The sequence below is a fragment of the Protopterus annectens genome, chromosome 4.part1 (genome assembly GCF_019279795.1).
Source record: "Protopterus annectens isolate FY-2018-M chromosome 4.part1, PAN1.0, whole genome shotgun sequence".
In the NCBI taxonomy this organism is placed as follows: domain Eukaryota; kingdom Metazoa; phylum Chordata; order Ceratodontiformes; family Protopteridae; genus Protopterus; species Protopterus annectens.
In genome coordinates, this window is record NC_056734.1 from 479061163 (window position 1) to 479078683 (window position 17521).

General features: G+C 47.9%; 1 protein-coding gene across 1 annotated transcript in view; it reads left to right on the forward strand.

Annotated features, from left to right (window-relative positions):
* TFRC (transferrin receptor) overlaps positions 1–17521 on the forward strand; it is a 661121-nt gene that overhangs the window by 513958 nt on the left and 129642 nt on the right. The window contains exon 17 of the mRNA XM_044070291.1: positions 12585–12812. Within this exon, the coding sequence (XP_043926226.1) occupies positions 12585–12812 (228 nt within the window). The remainder of the gene's footprint in view (positions 1–12584; positions 12813–17521) is intronic.

The following is a 17521-nucleotide window of genomic DNA, read 5'->3' on the forward strand; positions in this document are numbered from 1 at the left end:
TCATGAGGCACCTTTGTTGCTGCCTCCAATTCGGGACCCAATCCTGGGGTCTCCCTTTGGTTATTCAGGTGCTTGCTAGTCATCCCTTTGAGCCTTTCAGCTACTATTGTCTTCATAGACTTTTCAGGTAGCAGTCATGTCTGCCTGAAGAGTATCTGAGCTGCATGCACTGTCCTCAATTCCTCATTTGATTTTCCTTTAGGACAGGCTTACTCTCTGGACTACTTTCCCCTTGCCCAATGTTGCTTTGGAGTCTATTTTGAACCAGCTTATTCACTGGCCAGTTTTCTTTCCAAATTTCAGTAACAAAAGGGAATATTTAATTCATTGCCTGGATGTATGTAGACCATTCAAACTTATTAGAACAAAAAGTTTAAGAAAACTGACAGTCTTTTCCATGGTGAGGCTGGGAAAGCCATTGTTTAAGAATTATGCATATGGCTTTGTCTCATGTATACTAAAAAGGAAAATCCTCATAGGTCGTTCAGAGAGTAGTTGCAGCTTCTGCTTTTTATGTAGGGCTTCTGTTGATATTTATGCTGCAGCTGCTTGACAAGTATTTGTACATTTGTGTCCCATTACAAGCTGAATGTACAGATGAGGTCCAGGACACTTTGTTGCATCATTTTGCAGAATGTCTGCTAGGGCCATCCTGGAAGATGACTGGGGAATCTGACCACAGGTTGAAGCCAGACTGAAAAGGCATCTGCTATGAAAGTTGTCTTACCATATGTGTTTCAGTCTTTCAACCATCTCTCCCTAGGTAGTTCTTGGGATGTTTTGATGCTCCTGACTGATCAGGCAGTCAGGCCTGCGGGCTGCTCTTTTAGTCTTTCTCCTGAGTTGTAAATGTTATCCTTTTAGGATAAGGCGTTTGTTCAGGAACAAACTCTGAGGTGGATGTAGGATCAGTGTATAGGATGGTGAAGCTCTGGGAAACCTGGATCTATCGTTATGAAGTATTTAACTAGCTTTTTTGTTTTAGTGTGATGTTAGTAGCTTCTATGAGGGATGAAGCATCGCAAAAATGGTCAAATTTTAGGAAAATGGGGGTAATGTATGATGGTGAAAAGTGGTGAGTGAACATGGACTTGCTGGATGAGATGCCAGTCTTAAGATCTGGAGTTGGAATAGGATCTGAAGTAGTTCATTTGATCAACCACCTGTGGGAATCTGATTCGGATCCGAGACAGCAGCTTCACCAGCATCTGATGAGCTCAAGCTCCTCCCCTTACCCATAGTACCACTCCGTCTTTCCTTCCTTCAGATCTCGTTTGCTGCGGCTTGCCGAGCATCGTGGTCTCTGAGCTCCAGGTGTGGTAAGTTGTTTCAGTGACAGTTTGTCTTGTGGTAGTTTTAGGTAGGTTCTCTTCCCTTGTTTTTACCTCCCCTTTGCTGTTGCATCATGTTCTTAAAAAAAAGTTTGTGTAGTGCCTTCCTCACCCTCATTAGTTAGCTTGGGTGTAAGTGTGTGGTTGGCGAGTTAGGGACTTGTACCTCATGATGGTGAATGTCAATTTTTAGGAAGTGCGCAGTGTGTGGCCACAAGTCTCCAGCTGATTGCCACACTCTGCGGTTTGTTTGGGGGTCCCCCACCTTACTTCCACCTGCACTATTTGTGCAAGGTTTAACCCCAGGGCCCTGAAAGACAATAGGGCTAAATTAGTTTTAAAGGGACTTCTCCCTGCTACGGAGGCAGCTGTCTCTAATTCAACTACGGTCACTGCTGTGACTGTATCTTCTGCTACTGTTTCTTACCTTCCCAGCCAGGCCGGGACTCTACCTCCTGCCAAGCGGTCTGTGGAAGGGGAGCACAGGAAAGACAAGGGCAGCACAGGAAAGACGAGGGGAAGAGATCTCCGGACCGGTTGGATCCATTGTGTCCTCAAAAGTAACAGGTTATGTCTAGTCCTGGTACTCCCGGCTCTGCTCACCCAGATTCTCGCTGGAGGAGCCTAAACCACCTTCTAGGACTTCTGCACACTGACTCTCCCATTTGGCATCGGTGGCCTCATCGCGTTCCACCAGAAGCTTATTTGAGGCAGACATGGACAAAATGATGTAAAGGTTTATTTGCACCCAGATTCAGATGGGGGTTTTGCCAGCCCCCTCTCCCTCTGGAGGGGGGAGCTTACTTCCCTTTTTCACCCTGATAACGCCTTCTCCGATCCAACCTCCAGTATTGGAGTTTCTGGATCCAAGAGGTCCCGGAGTCGGTGCCAGTGGTACCAGGTACCTCTATACTGACCAGTTACTTGAGCGCTTTGGACCAGACTATTTCGGATCAGAGTGACTCTTGGAGCCCAAGCCTGGGCATCTGATCGGAGGCTTTGGGATTTTCTCCACTGGTGCCGATTGTGTCACTGCCCTCCCCTCTCTGCTCCTTCGGGCTCTGTTCCAATCCCCTCGTCGGATCCGGGGAGAGCAGCTTCCTTACTAGTCTCCCAGGAGGCTCGCTCTCCCTCTGCTTTCGATGTGGTGGAAAGTGTTCTGTCCTGTGGATCGAGGCCCCTGACAATCTCCTCAGATTTTGCCCCAACTTCCTCTGATGTCCTTCAAGGATGCATCTGCAGTCCTAACATATGGGTTGTCCTGCCTCAGGCAGCCCTTCGGTCGGCCGGATTCCAAAGTCTGGGTCTGGCCTCGGCTGATGTCGCACTTCACCCGACGTCATAGCTGCTGTCAATTGGGTATAAAGGCATCAGCCGACGCCATTTTCCTCAGTCTTTCTTGCCGTGGCCAAGCAGAAGCTGTTTGCAAGTGCCGGTCGGTCAGAACCAGAGATTACTACTACCGAAGACTTCTAAAAAGCTAAGTACCCCGTTGGGGACTCTTTCTTGCCTCAGCCGATGTCAGAAAAAGTAAATAACTGTAACTTGTGGGAAACAAATACCTCATAAGGATTTCCACTCTTACTGCCTTCCTTGCTTAGGCCCAGACCACGACGTAGCAGCTTGTCTAGCCTGTGCTTCCTTCAACCGACTGACACTTAGACGTCGGTCGGAGTTTTTTGGCCCCGCTTTTGCTTACAACCTGCAGTCGGAGACTCCGACTTCACAATTACCTAAAGCGTAAGGAAAAGGACCGACACTCGCGGTCCGCGGTTTCAGCCGAAACCGTGGTTAAGCCAACCGCGAGTGTCTCTGTTTCGGCTGAAACAGGGTCCTTGGTTCTTCCTTCGGCCGAAAGCATGCCTCCTACAACCGAGGCCTCATCCAGCATGGCTGAATCTGCTACTGAATTTCCACCTGCTGTTGCAGGTTCTCAGGATTTATCAGATACTATTCCCTTAGACATATCTACTCCTGCACGTGGAGCTGCTAGGCCCCCTGCATCCATGTCTATCAAGGCTTTTTCTAGGGCTAAAGCAGCTAAATCTTCTAAGGCCTTGCCTGCTAAAACCCCCTCACACAGGCCTAGCTCTAGTACCCAAATGCTTAGCCTGGCAGAGGATCTCATTTCTTTGATCAGGGGATCCCAACCTCACCCTGACAGGGCCTCTCATCCCCCTCCAGAGAAGAGGCCTAGAGCAGAGCCCCCTGAGCCAGTTTCTACAGATTATTCCTCTGATTCAGAAAACTCAAATCCTCCAGAAGGCCCTTATTCTCCATATGAGGACTCTGACGCAGAAGACTCCATTCCTTCTGCCTCTCCTCCTGAGGAATTTTCTTTTGGGGAAACCTTGCATGCTATGAGAGAACAATTTCAATGGCAGGGCCAGGATTTTTCAGATTCTAGGAAAAGGCTTAGGACCTTTTTACATTTGCCACAGCATAGGCCTTTAGCCATTCCTCCAGTACTTACAGTTGTGGATGATGCATTTAATGATGCTTGTACTGCCCCTGACTCTCTTCCCCCGGCCCCTGCTAAGCCCGACCGATACTACAGGGTCCCGGACACACATTATCACTTGTATAAGGCTCCTATTGCAGATCCTGAAACTAGTTCACAGGGCCCCAAAGCTGTAGCAGCTGCCTCTGCCAAAAACCCCCTCCCCTCTGAAAGAAAATCTAGAGCATTAGAGAGATGGGGTAAAAAAGTTTATACTTCTGCTACTCTTTCGGCTAGGGCCTTGAACTGTCAATTCCACATGATTCAGTATCAGGAATTTTTGTTAGATCAGCTAACTAAAAAACTGTCCTCTCCTGAACCTATAGACCGTAAGTCCCTTCAGGATTTGGTACATAACACTCAGCAGGTTAGTAATCATTCCTTAAAATGCGGCTATGATGCACTGGAGGCTTCCTTTAGATCAGTTATTTGATCAGAAGGCATGCATGGTTAAAAGAGCAATCCTTACCAGACCATGTAAAGTCAAAGCTCCTAGATGCTCCCATGGAAAAACAGTTTGTTTGGCTCCCCTGCACAGCAAGTGTTAAAGAAGGTGGAAGAAAAAGCAAAATCTGTCCAAACAGTCAAGGATTTCTTACAGGTCCAGCCTCCGAGGTTTAGTAGGAATTGGCCTTCGAAGAATTGGTCCTTTCCAGACACCACCAGAGCACAGAGGCAGAAATAGGCGCCCAAGAGGCAGAGGTCAATCCAGAGGTGCCTACAGGGGACGTCAATGGCAGCCCAACAACCAGAGAAGTACTGCCACAGATCCAGCCACTACCACTTCCACAGGACAGTCACAGTGACTTGGCTCTGATACCGCCTACCAGGGAACAACTAGAAGCACCCTTAGGCGGAAAGCTAGCCTTATTTTCAGTAAACTGGCATTACATTACGGGAGACAAATGGATTTTACAGACAATAGACAAAGGTTACAGGTTTCACTGCTATACTTTACCAAGGAAGAGAGGAATGCCAAACCTACCACCAAACCCAAAAACAAACGCTCTAGAACAAATCGACCACTTACTAAGGATGAGAGCTATAGAAAAGGTACAGTCTATGGAACAAGGACAAGGATTTTATTCCAGACTTTTCCTGGTACCAAGAAAGGAAAACCAATGGAGACCTATTCTCGACCTGTCCGCTCTGAACACATATATCATTGTTCCAAAATTCAAGATGCTGACCCTACAGCAACTTCTTCCCATGCTGGGCAAGGAGTCTTGGCTGGTGACTCTAGATCTCAAGGAGGCATACCTGCACGTCCCCATACGACCAGATTGCAGAAGATACCTCAGATTTCTTGCAGGATCAGAGCATTATCAATTCTCAGCATTGCCTTTTGGCTTGTCTACTGCGCCCAGAGTATTCACGAAATGCCTGGAATCAGTAATTGCTCATTGCAGGCTTCAGGGAATTCAAATTTATCCATACCTGGACGACTGCCTGTTACAAGCGGACAACAAAAACAAATTAACAAAAGATTTGAGAAAGGTTATTCACCTATTGCAAGCCCTGGGATACACAGTCAACAAAGTCAAGGATGATACCATCCCAAAGGATAACTTTCTTGGGTGCAGAACTGGACACACCAAATCAAATGGCATTCCTCACAGCAGAAAAGCAAAAGCAACTACCACTCTATTTCATGGCATTAACAACGCAGAACCAGCTTACAGCAAGGAAAGTCCTGCAAGCCCTGGGTTACATGGCATCCTGCATAATATTGATTCCACATGCCAGACTACATATGAGGAAGTTGCAGTGGTACCTAAGGAATTTATGGTCTCAGCACAAGCACAGCCTAGAAGCCCAAATTCCAATAATTCCATGCCGTGGTGGGCTCAGGCCTGTCAATTGAACAAAGGACTGCCTTTCCACAGCCCTCACCCAAGCCAGACCATCACCACGGACGCCTCAGACCTCGGTTGGGGGGCACACATGGTGGACAAGTGCATACAAGGCTTATGGACACAAGACCAGCTGAACCTACACATAAATCAAAAAGAGATGCTGGCAGTAAAACAGGCAATTCAGACCGTTTCTTCAACAAGGTCATTTGCTGATGACGGACAACACCACAGTTATGTGGTATATCAACAAACAGGGAGGCACACATTCATATCCTCTATGCCGGATGGCAATGGACCTCTGGAATGTGGCCCTGAACCTAAACATTCAGCTCCAGGCCATATTTGTGCCAGGAAAACAAAATATACTAGCAGACATCTTAAGCAGAACTACCACGGATGCCCACGAATGGATGCTGCATCCAGACATCTTCAAATCCATTACAAAGAAATGGGGACTACCAGAAATAGACCTGTTCGCATCCCCACACAACCACCAATTGAGAAAATTCTGCACAAGGACATACCACCCACTTGCGTGGAAGGTGGACTCCCTATCCTTCAGTTGGGAAAACCTGATGGCATATGCATTCCCACCTCTTCCTTTGATGCACAAAGTGCTACTGAAGATCAAAGAAGATCACCCAAGTATCATCCTGATGGCTCCAGACTGGCAGAGGCAGCATTGGTACCCGCTACTGAGGAGTATGTCTCAGGCACACGCATGGCCTCTACCTCTAGTTCCTTTACTGCTAACACAGAACAACTTCAAAATCCTGCATCCAAACTTGAAAACACTGCAGCTAGCTGCTTGGAACATTACATAAAACAAAATAACCCAGATTTATCTCAAAGGGTTAAAGACATTATCCTGGAGGCTCGCAGACCCTCCACAAGGAAATCTTATTCAGCAAAATGGAAAAGATGCCTCATTTGGAGTGCATCAAAAGGAGAAAATATATCATTGGCAAACATAGCTAACATCCTGGAATATTTAGCAGAGCTTTTCCACAATGGCCTGTCTTACTCCTCCATTAAGATTCATGCATCAGCAATTTCAGCAGAATACAACATGGATCCTCCAGTCTTCTCTCATCCTCTACTCAGGCAGTTTCTGAGAGGAATTAAAAATGTAAAGCCTCCAAGGAAGCCACCTTTACCTACATGGGACCTGAACTTTGTGTTACAAAAGTTAACACTTCCCCCTTTTGAACCAGCAGCAACAGCAGAATTACAGTTCTTATCTTGGAAAACTGTTTTCCTGCTTGCAATCACTTCAGCAAGAAGGGTTTCTGAATTACAGGCATTAATGGCAGTACAGCCCTTCCTTGTCTTCCATCAGGATAGTGTCCTTGAGAACTAATCCTACTTTTATGCCAAAGGTCTCCAGGGTATCATTAAACCAAGCAATCCACCTACCAACATTCTTCCCCAACCCACAGAACAGGGGGGAAAGACTACTGCATACCTTGGATGTGCACAGGCAATTGCGCTACTACCTGGACAGAACCAAGAACAATAGAAAAACTGACCAGCTTCTGGTAGCATATGCAACAGGAATGGAAGGAAAATCAATTTCAAAACAGACAATCTCAAAATGGATAGGAAATTGCATTAGATTTTGTTACTCTTTTCATGGAAAGACAACTCCAGAAAACATCAGACCTCACTCCACAAGGGCTACAGCCACTACTACAGCTTTCTTACGAGGAGTGGCTACCAAAGACATTTTAGAGGCTGCTACTTGGAGCTCCGTGCATACATTTGCCAAGCATTATAATCTACCTTTATACTCCAGATCCCGAGCAGGTTTTGCCACTGCTGTTTTGCAAGGGATCTTAACTACACCATAATCTTCTTAGTGCCTCCTCCCCCAGTTTGGCTATGGTATTCTATCCATATGTTAGGACTGCAGATGCATCCTTGAAGGACATAGTACAGTTTTGTACCTACCATAAATGTAGATGTCCGAGAGGTATGCATCTGCAGTCAGGATTACCCACCCTCCTTCCCCTCTGTGGTACTCCTAGGGTATTTGCCCATCTTGTAGCTAGCTGGGGGAATCTATTATGGTGTATTTGTTTGTATACACGTTTATTTTTATTTGCTCTCTACTGTTTGGAATCATTTGCATTTATCCAAATTTAGCCTTCCTAGAGGGCACCTGGCATCTGGGGCAAGAAACAGAGGAAAATGGCGTCTGCTGATGCCTTTATACCCAATTGACAGCAGCTATGACGGGTGAAGTGCGACATCAGCCGAGGCCAGACCCAGACTTTGGAATCCGGCCGACCGAAGGGCTGCCTGAGGCAGGACAACCCATATGTTAGGACTGCAGATGCATACCTCTCGGACATCTACATTTATGGTAGGTACAAAACTGTACTTTCTGGGTGTGACTTCAGCTATTTTGCCCATCCAGGAACAGCCCATGCTCGATGTGCCCCAGAATGTTCCCTTTGTGGAACCACAGACTGTTTGCGAGTCCTCTGCAGAGAGACCCACCAAAGAGGTGCCTCGCAAATGAACATGCAAAAGGAGGCACCTGAACTCCTCCCCAGAATCCCTCACTAAGGAAACCGATTTGGAGGAAGGGGAAGGTCCCCCCCCCCCCCAGATGTCTTTGGAGACATCAAGAAACTCCTGCAGCAGCGGGGGTAGGGGGTTGGTCCACCCCCAAACATTCCTCTGACAAGGCTTTCTGGAGGCCTTCGGCATGGGCCCATTCCATCTCCTGAGTGCCCCCCACGGATCTGTTGGTGGATCTTATTGCCACCTGGGCATGGAAGGAACCACACACTGAGCCAATCCCAAAGGGTCCTGACAAGATTGAGTCCTGCAGACAGACCTAGTTGGGACAAGGGGTCCCCAGTACATGCTATGCTGGTAGCGGCCGCCACCAAGAAAGAACTAGCTCAGGAAAGTTTTATGGTCCATCCCTCCAACCGGGAGTCCCAGATGATGGATCGTCCAGGAAAGCAGGCATATGCTTTAGCCACCTTTTCTATAAGGGCACTGAATTATTTGGCCCATGTCACACTACTACAGCATGATCTTGTTAAGGTGCTGGGTCGCCCCCGGAGTCCATGTCACCAGAGGATAAGCACAGATTCTGTGAGCGAATAGCCACTGTCAAACCTGTTTCCAATATGTTCATGTGCCTCTTTCGCATATCACAGAAGGAGCAGCAAGGGAGGCAGGGTCCTGCATTGCCATGAGGTGACATGCTTAGCTCAGGCCATGCCAGTTCACAGAACCCTTTAAGGAGTTTTTCGTGAATGCCCCTTATGATGGTTCTTCCTTGTTTGGGAAGACTGGTCCAGAGTGGAAAGGACAGGAAGACACTGTCGTCAGAACCCACTTCTCTAACCCTCCAAGATCCTTTTCCAGGAATCGGCAGGGGCAAAAGATGTGGTTCCAAAAGTCTCAGTATTCCTGGGAGACTCGGGGACCCATTTTCCCCCAGAGGCAGAAGGGGAGCAGACAGACTGCCCAGAGGCAGGGGACGTCAAAAATTTAGGGTCCCAAACAGTCAGACATGAAAAAAAAGCTGGATAAATGCCTGAGGGGTTGCCCAGCTGCTCTGGAGGCGGTTGGGGGGTCACCTTTCGCTGCACCTGACTACATGGGAGTCAATGTCAACAGACCTTTGGGTGCTTCAAATCATGTCCAGAGGTCATACCACCCCCTTTGTGGTTCCTCCCATTCCCCCAAAACACCTCCTGGGTGTACTCCCTGCGCAAAGGGAGGCAGCAGTGCTTGAAATAGCAAAGCTGTCGTCCAGCCAGTCCCCCGAGATCAGTCTAGATCGGGCATCTATTCCAAGTTCTTTTTAGTGCCAAAAAAAGACTGGACCCTAAGGTGTATTCTGGATCTTTCCATCATAAAACTGTCAGTTGCCAAAGAAGTTTTGGATGGTCACTTTATAGTCCATCCTGCCTTACCTGCAGGAGAGACTGGATGCGCTCAATAGATCTCCAGGATGCGTACTACCATATAAAGATGCACAGATGCTCCAGGAGGTTCCTCTGCTTTCGGCTAGGGCCAGTCATCAGTTTCAAGCTCTACCCTTTGGTCTCACCACAGCCCCCAGGGTGTTCACCAAGGTTATGGCAGTAGTAGTGGCTCACCTGAGGCTTTAGGGGGGGATGCAGGTCTATCCATACCTGGACGATTGGCTCCTTGCTGCTCTCACCAAGTGTGTACTTTCAGGCTAGAGACTACTTCCTGAAACTGTCAGATTTTCTGGGAATTACAATGAACATATCAAAGTCTTCTCTAAACCCAATTCAGACTCCATTGGAGCAAGGATACACGTTGCAAACCAAGGTTTTTACTCAAGAGAGTTCAAAACCTACCACTCCATGTGTCTGAACTTTAATTCTCAACTTCCGTCAGCCAAGGCGGTATTAAGAGCCCTAGGTTCCATGGCAGCCACCATTACTCGTCTTCCCTGCGGTCATCTGCATATGCAGGTACTACAGTGGACACTAGCAGTCCAATGGTCATTAGACCTGCCGTTGATGCATACTTTTCATATAAGCAACGCTTGCAGGAAGTCCCTCCTCTGGGTGGATACACTCCTTGGAACTAGTTGAGGGATGAACATTTATTGCAGCCCCACCCCAAGCCTCTGAATACAGACTCCTCCCAACTAGGGTGGGGGGAGCATTGCTCTGGCACTGCAGTCCAAGGCATGTGGTCCCTGAACAAGACCAAGTTTGCATACGTGTTCTAGAGATGAGCGGTCTTAGCGTTGCAGGCTGTTCATGCCTTCTTGTGGGAACCATTGCAATTCAGACAGACATGATGGCAGTCTGGTACATCAAGCAGGGAGGTACCAGATCTTACTCTGCGTGAGGCCATGAGCGTGTTGGAATGGGCAACTTCCACCAGCTGTTTTCTGGTAACGCACATTCTGGGTTGATCCAACATACTGGCGGACAAACTAAGGAGGACCATCCTGATGCCTTATGAGTGGTCTCCGAATCCTTCTGTAGCGGAGCAGATCTTGAGTGAGGTTGGCCTTGCTGTGACCTCGTTCCAACGTGCAAGTGCAGCAAGTTCTTGGCTCTGATCCCCACCACAGGGGAATCCCCCAGGGACACACTCTGGTCCATGCTTGGCCTCCCGATCTTGTTTGATTGCCCCCCCCCACCCCACTACCTCTCGTACCAAAATTCCTCCAGAAGGCTTGAGGATTGGGGAGCAAAGTAATACTCATTGCCCCATTCTGGCCTCCAAGTCTGGTTTCTCTTCCTTTGGTCTCATCTGATAGTTCCTCCATGGATCTTGGATCCGGTACCAGATCTCATCTCTCACACCCTTAGAGAGTCTCATTCAGACCTGGTCAGTCTGAAGCTTACAGCTTGGCTGCTTCAGTTCCATTGATTGCTAGGACTCTCCATCTTCTCCAATCAAGACTGTTCTGGTTGCAGCTCATAAATTGTCCACCAGGAAACTACCGTAGCAAATGGAACCGTTTTTCCATGTGGGCTTCTCAAAGGGATCTGTATCCTTTCACGGCTCCTGTCCCAGTGGTTTTTGAGTTCTTAGCGCACAATTTCCAGCAGGGCGCTAGCTCATCTACAGTAAAATTTCAATTTGCTGCCATTTCCAACTTCCGTATAGGTGAGAACATGGCTTTAGCTTCTTCCAGACTTTGTAAAACCTTTTTTAAAGGTACCTTTCTCTTAAGGCCCCTGTTAGATTCTTCTAGGGATCTTACCTTAGTTTTACAAACTTTGGTTGCTCCACCCTTTGAAACTGGCTGCTTCTGTGGCTCTGTTGTGGAAGATGGCCTTCCTAGTGGCAGTCACCTTGGCTAGGAGGGTGTCAGAACTCAAGGCATTCTGTCAAACCTCCATATAGGATTTTCCATAAGGACAGTTTCACTTCGTACTAATCAGTTTCTTCCTAAAGTGGCCTCTGAAACAAAAATCGGTCAATTTACCAGTTTTCTTTCCAAATTTTCAGAACAGGGCTGAATATAAATTGCATTTTAGATGTACATAGACAGCTACATTTCTGCCTACATAGGAGTAAGGTCTTTCGCAGGTCTGACAAGTTTTTTTTACACCCTTTCTGGGCAAACCGATTTGTTAGATAACCATTGCCAGATGGATTTCCCTTTGCATTTTTCAGGCTTAAAGACAGGCATGTCACTTCCAGGTAGGATAAATGCCCATTCTACCAGGTCCATGGCTACATCTGTGGCTTTTTGGTCTAGGGTGTCTTTGGATGATTGTTCTGTGGCTACTTGGTCCTAATATCTCACCTTCATTTCTCATTATAAATTCGGCATATCTAGGGGGAGAAAAGCATCCTTTGGCTCCGCAGTGCTCCAGAATATCCTTCCATGATGGCCACCCAAGAGTTTGGTAGCTGGGGACTCTGTCCCACAGGTTCATGATAAAATGGTCAGCTACTTCAGATAAAGAAGTTATGTACTCGCCATAATGTTCTGAGTAGTTGGACTTTGTCATCAGCGTCCCTCCCTCTTCCCCCTTACCTTCTCATATTTGGTAGGCAGGAGAGCACCTTTGCGGCTCTCCTGTTACTTGTTAGTAAGGTATATTGGATCAGGTTTGTGTGTGGTGTAGCAAACTTGATGTGAGGGATGGAAGGAGAATGGGGTATTATGGGTAAGGGGAGGAGCTTGGAGCTCAGATCAGATGCTGGTGAAGCTGCTGTTTGATCAGATTCCCACAGGTTGACAAATGAAGTCCAACTACAGATGGAATGTTATGCTGAGTACATAACGTCTTTTTCCTGCTAAAAGTTTTAGGTTTTTACATTTCATACAGTGTGATAGTAACTTGATCTGCTATGGAATAGGTTGAAAGTTTTTGTTTAGCTTTACTGACTGATAACTGGAAATGTTTTTTCCTTCTCTTACAGAGACAAGCTCCATATCAGTTTCTGGGCACTAATATGGATACTTTGCAGCAGCTGAAGAATGCAGTTGATTATCAGCTTGACAGTGCTGCTCGAGCAGTTACTGAGGTGGCTGCACAAATGGCGATAAGACTGACCCATGACCACCAACTGTATATGGATTATGAAATATATAGTGAAGTTCTGAAGGATTTTATTTCTGAAATTAGAAACTATGAGGAAAATGTAAAGGTAGGAGTTATGAAATGTGTGCATTTAGTAGCATTACTTGTATTTTGCCATTGACCACAACAGATGCGAGGAGATGGCTGTTGCCAGTGTTAAGGTAGAGTACCGATTTGTGAAATTAAACTCTTGTTGCAGTATTAAAGAAATGTTTGCTTTAGTACCTTCATAGAAGAGAAATTAACATCTCAAGTTTTGGACTAGATTACTATTTCTTATTATTGTAACAAGTTTTTTTAAGGAATCTGTTCATGCAAGTACGGAACAGTCCAAGAATACAGCATGCTATAACCGTAGGCCCAGTGCAGGCCTCAAGACCTAGTCTCACCTTCGAAAGCATGTGCTTGGTGCCCTATGCATCGTCAGCCAACATGCTTTGCTCAGGTCATAAGCAAGCTTGGAGGGTGCTGGGACCCTTTTAAGCCTCCAACACCTGTGAAGAGTTAAAGGGCCAGGAGTCCATTATAAGATTTGATTTTCAAAAGTAAGGTGCGGAGACAGAGGTGCTGCCATTTCTGCCATTTGTATATACCACAGTGCGGGATATTGTACAGAAACCTCAGACCATGTCACTTGCGTAAAGGATTCTGACTGAGGAGATGGGTCCCCACGGTTAGACATTGGGGATGGAGCCTAGATGGCACAGAGCCCATACACAAGCCCACACCAGGCAAAAAACTCTCAAGCTAAGTCCTACCCATAGTGCCCCTCTTCTTGTCTCTTCAAATCTCGTTTGCCGCATTCCCTACCAGATGTGTTAAGCCAGCGCTCTGAGCTGTGTTTTTTCAGTAACAAAACTCAAATTTTAAACTTATTCTTTTGTAGATCATTTCTGTCATCCTACCCTCTACTTCTGGTAGCTAAAGTACCATTGTTGGTACAGCCCCTCCTTTCTACCCTAGTGGTATGCCTCCCCTTCCTACTCCTTACCAATGGTATTCTGAAAGTCTCGCTGTGTGTGTCTCAGCTGTGTGTCTCGCTTCCTGTGTGTGTGTCTCGCTCAGGTGTCTCTCGCTGTGTGTCTCGCCAGGCTGTGTGTGTCGCTGGCAGGTGTGTCTCATTTCGCTGTGTGTGTCTCGCTCGCGCTCTGTGTGTCTCATTTGGCCAGGCTGTGTCTCGCTGTGTGTCTCGCGCTCGCTGTGTGTCTCGCGCTCGCTGTGTGTCTCGCGCTCGCTGTGTGTCTCGCGCTCGCTGTGTGTCTCGCTGTGTGTGTGTCGCTCGCTGTGTGTGTCGCTCGCTGTGTGTGTCTCGCTCGCGCTGTGTGTGTCTCGCTCGCGCGCTGTGTGTGTCTCGCTCGCGCGCTGTGTGTGTCTCGCTCGCGCGCTGTGTGTGTCTCGCTCGCGCGCTGTGTGTGTCTCTCTCTCGCTGTGTGTGTGTCTCTCGCTGTGTGTGTGTGTGTCTCTCGCTGTGTGTGTGTCTCTCGCTGTGTGTGTGTGTCTCTCGCTGTGTGTGTGTGTGTCTCTCTCTCGCTGTGTGTGTGTGTGTCTCGCTGTGTGTGTGTGTGTCTCGCTGTGTGTGTGTGTGTCTCGCTGTGTGTGTGTGTGTGTCTCGCTGTGTGTGTGTGTGTGTCTCGCTGTGTGTGTGTGTGTGTCTCGCTGTGTGTGTGTGTGTGTCTCGCTCGCGCGCTGTGTGTGTGTGTGTGTCTCGCTCGCGCGCTGTGTGTGTGTGTGTGTGTGTGTGTGTGTCTGCCGCTGTGTGTGTGTGTGTGTGTCTGGCTGTGTGTGTGTGTGTGTGTGTGTGTGTGTGTCGCTCGCGCGCTGTGTGGTTAGACTTTCTGCATTGTGATACTAGTGTTGCCATAATGTCTGAAAATAAGACCGTTCCAGGTTTCAAACAGTGTGACAAATGTGGGCGTAAAATACCCAACTCTGACTACCACGCCCAGTTTGTATATTGTTTGGGTGCTGTTCATTTACAGGCACCATGTGACATCTGTCGAAACATTAGTTCCTGCACCCTTCCAGAACGCAAGATTAACTTATTCTCAAGGGCTTACTAAAGACCCCCCTTTTTTGGAGGCCCCCTCTGAGGTAGAGGTGTCACCACCTCCGAAAGAAAAAGCAAGCTCTAAGAAAGAGAAGCCATTCGGTTCTAGTGTCTCCTACTTCGATGCCATTGGTGCAGACCTCTTCAGCACCAGGGACTCTAACCATTCCCTCGGTGCCGTCAGCAACCTTGGAACAAGGACCCTTTGCTGCGACCATATCGGTATCAACCCCAGTTACGGTATCTTCACAGCTTCATGTGCAGCTCCATCCTCTGTGCTAAAGACAATGTTTACAAACGACACTATATTCTCCTACTTATGACCCATTCGTAAGGCAACAGTACAGCCCTTTTCTGGACAGACAGTATTCCCTGTCAGCAGCATCCATCAGATCCACCAGGAGCCTGTCAGAAATGGATATAGTGAGGCTTGTTGATTAGCTCCTAACAGCTAGAGGTCTACCACCTCCTGCTTCTCTCCTAGCCAGAGCTGAAGCCTTTTCTGTTTGTTCTCCTCTGACTTCCTCCCAGACCTCCGAGCCCTCTACCAATGCTCTCCCCGATGCCCTTTGCTACGGTTCCAACAATAACCTCTTCCTTCTTTGCACCAGAATCCCTTTGCACCACTTTCCAGTCAGCTGGTCTATTCCCGGGATCGTGACCGGGCTGCCGGTACAGTGACCCCTAGTTCGGCACCAGTTTTTTCCATGATGTCTGCAGCTCTGATGTCTGCAGCTCTGGTGGCTCTGACAGTTTCCAGTCCTTTCAGAGCTCCTGTCGTGGGGGTAGGTTCGTAGGAGTGGGGTGTGACCTCAGTTCCGAGGTTGTCCTTCCAGGCTCCCATCCCTCTTCGGGCGGATCTGCTTTCCAGGTGGAGAGGGCCATTGATTCTGCAAGCAAACAGTTGGCACCCAAGGTATCGGAACCACTCCCCTCTAGTATGAAGCTGAGAGCCTCCTACACAAGGAGTTTGAGCACGGGAACAGCAAGACTCCCTTCCCAAGGGAACCTTTTTTCAGGATCCTCTTCAGAAGAACCCACTGAAGAGCCACCCAGGAAGAAAGCATGCAAGAGGAAGCACTTTGATTCCACTAAGGTATCTGTCACGTAAGATACTACGATGAGGGAGATTGATCCCCACAGTCTCCGCCAGCCGATGTTTCATTTGGATACCTTCTCGAGATCCTCGAGCAGAGGCGAGATGAAGTCCTCCAACCCTTCAGAGGAGTCTGTATTCTTGCAAGCTTTCTGTGCTTGAGTCTATTTCCTGGGTGACCCCACCTGCAGATGAGTTAATTAAACTTGTCGTGCAGTGTGCCTGGAAGGCTCCAGACTACATCGAACCAATCACCTGGAGGCCTGACAAAATTTTCACCCCTGGAAGACCAACCTTACTAGTCCAAGCATCTAGTTGTGGATTCCATGGTCGTGGCGGCAGCCACAGAGAGAACATGAAGAGGATAGGTCAGCTGCCCACCCCCTTAACAGGGAATCTTGGGCTTTGGGCAGACTAGGGAAGCGGACCTTTTCAGCAACCTTTGCCATTCGGTCCCTGAATTATGTGACACATTTTACATGCCTCCGAAGAGATTTGATTTCAGAACTCAGCCTCTGTGGCAGGGGTACTGCCTGATGAGGTATGGGAAAGTTGCCTCAGCTTACTACCCTTGAGTCCATTTCTAACTCCTGTTTGCTCACACAACCAAAGGGTCAGCTAGAGCAGCCGCTTCGGCCACTGTCACGAAACGTCATTCCTGGATGCGCTTGTGACTTCACAGACCCCTTCAAGTCTTCAACTCACCTGTTTTGACTCTTCCCTTTTCGGCCCTAAAGTTAGACACACATTGGCACAAAGTGAGGAGGACGGAAAGACCTTATCTGCTGTAAGCATATGTTTTTCCAACCTTCAACAATCTTATTCCAGGTATTTGAGGGGAGGAAAGATGTGGTTCAAAAAATCCCAGGGACCTTTCCATGGCACTCATGACTAGCAATCCTCTCGGGGCAGAGGGGGGAACTCATCTGGAAGCCGCCTGTATTGCGGTAGAGGGGGACCATATAATCAGGGTGCCAGAGACTCCTCCTTTGGCCAACTTCTGTCAGCACTCCTGAGCAGCAGCCCAATTGCTTTCCTCTGCACCAGTCAGTCTGGAAATCAGTAACAGATTTCTGGGTGCAGAGAATAACCAGGGGATACCACATCCCCTTCGACCTCATTCCTGAGCCTGTAGGGCAAATCTGACATTCCACCCAGTTAGTGATCCAGCAGCATTAGAAATCTGGAAGTTGCTAGAAAAATCCAGTTAGTCCCACCAGACCAAATGGCATCCAGATTTTACTCTAGTGCCAATAAAGATGGGGGACTGGAGACTGTTTGGGATTTCAGCCTACTAAACAAATTTGTCAGACAAGAAATTTCGAATGGTCACGGTTCAGTCCAGTCTCCCCTTTTTAGAGAAGGACGACTGGATGTGCTTGGTCGATCTTCAGGATGCATATTACCACATAAAAATGTACAAATGCTCCAGAAGATGACTCTGCTTCCGGTATCAGTTAAGAGTACTGCCCTTGGTCTCTCCACTGCCCCCAATGTGTTCACTAAATGCGTGGCAGTAGTTGTCGCTCGCATCAGGCTACAAGAATTCCGGGTGTTTCCATATGTAGTGACTCCTTACCGCCCCGGCCTGGAGTCTATTGATTCAGGCAATCTCATACACTCAAGGCCTTGC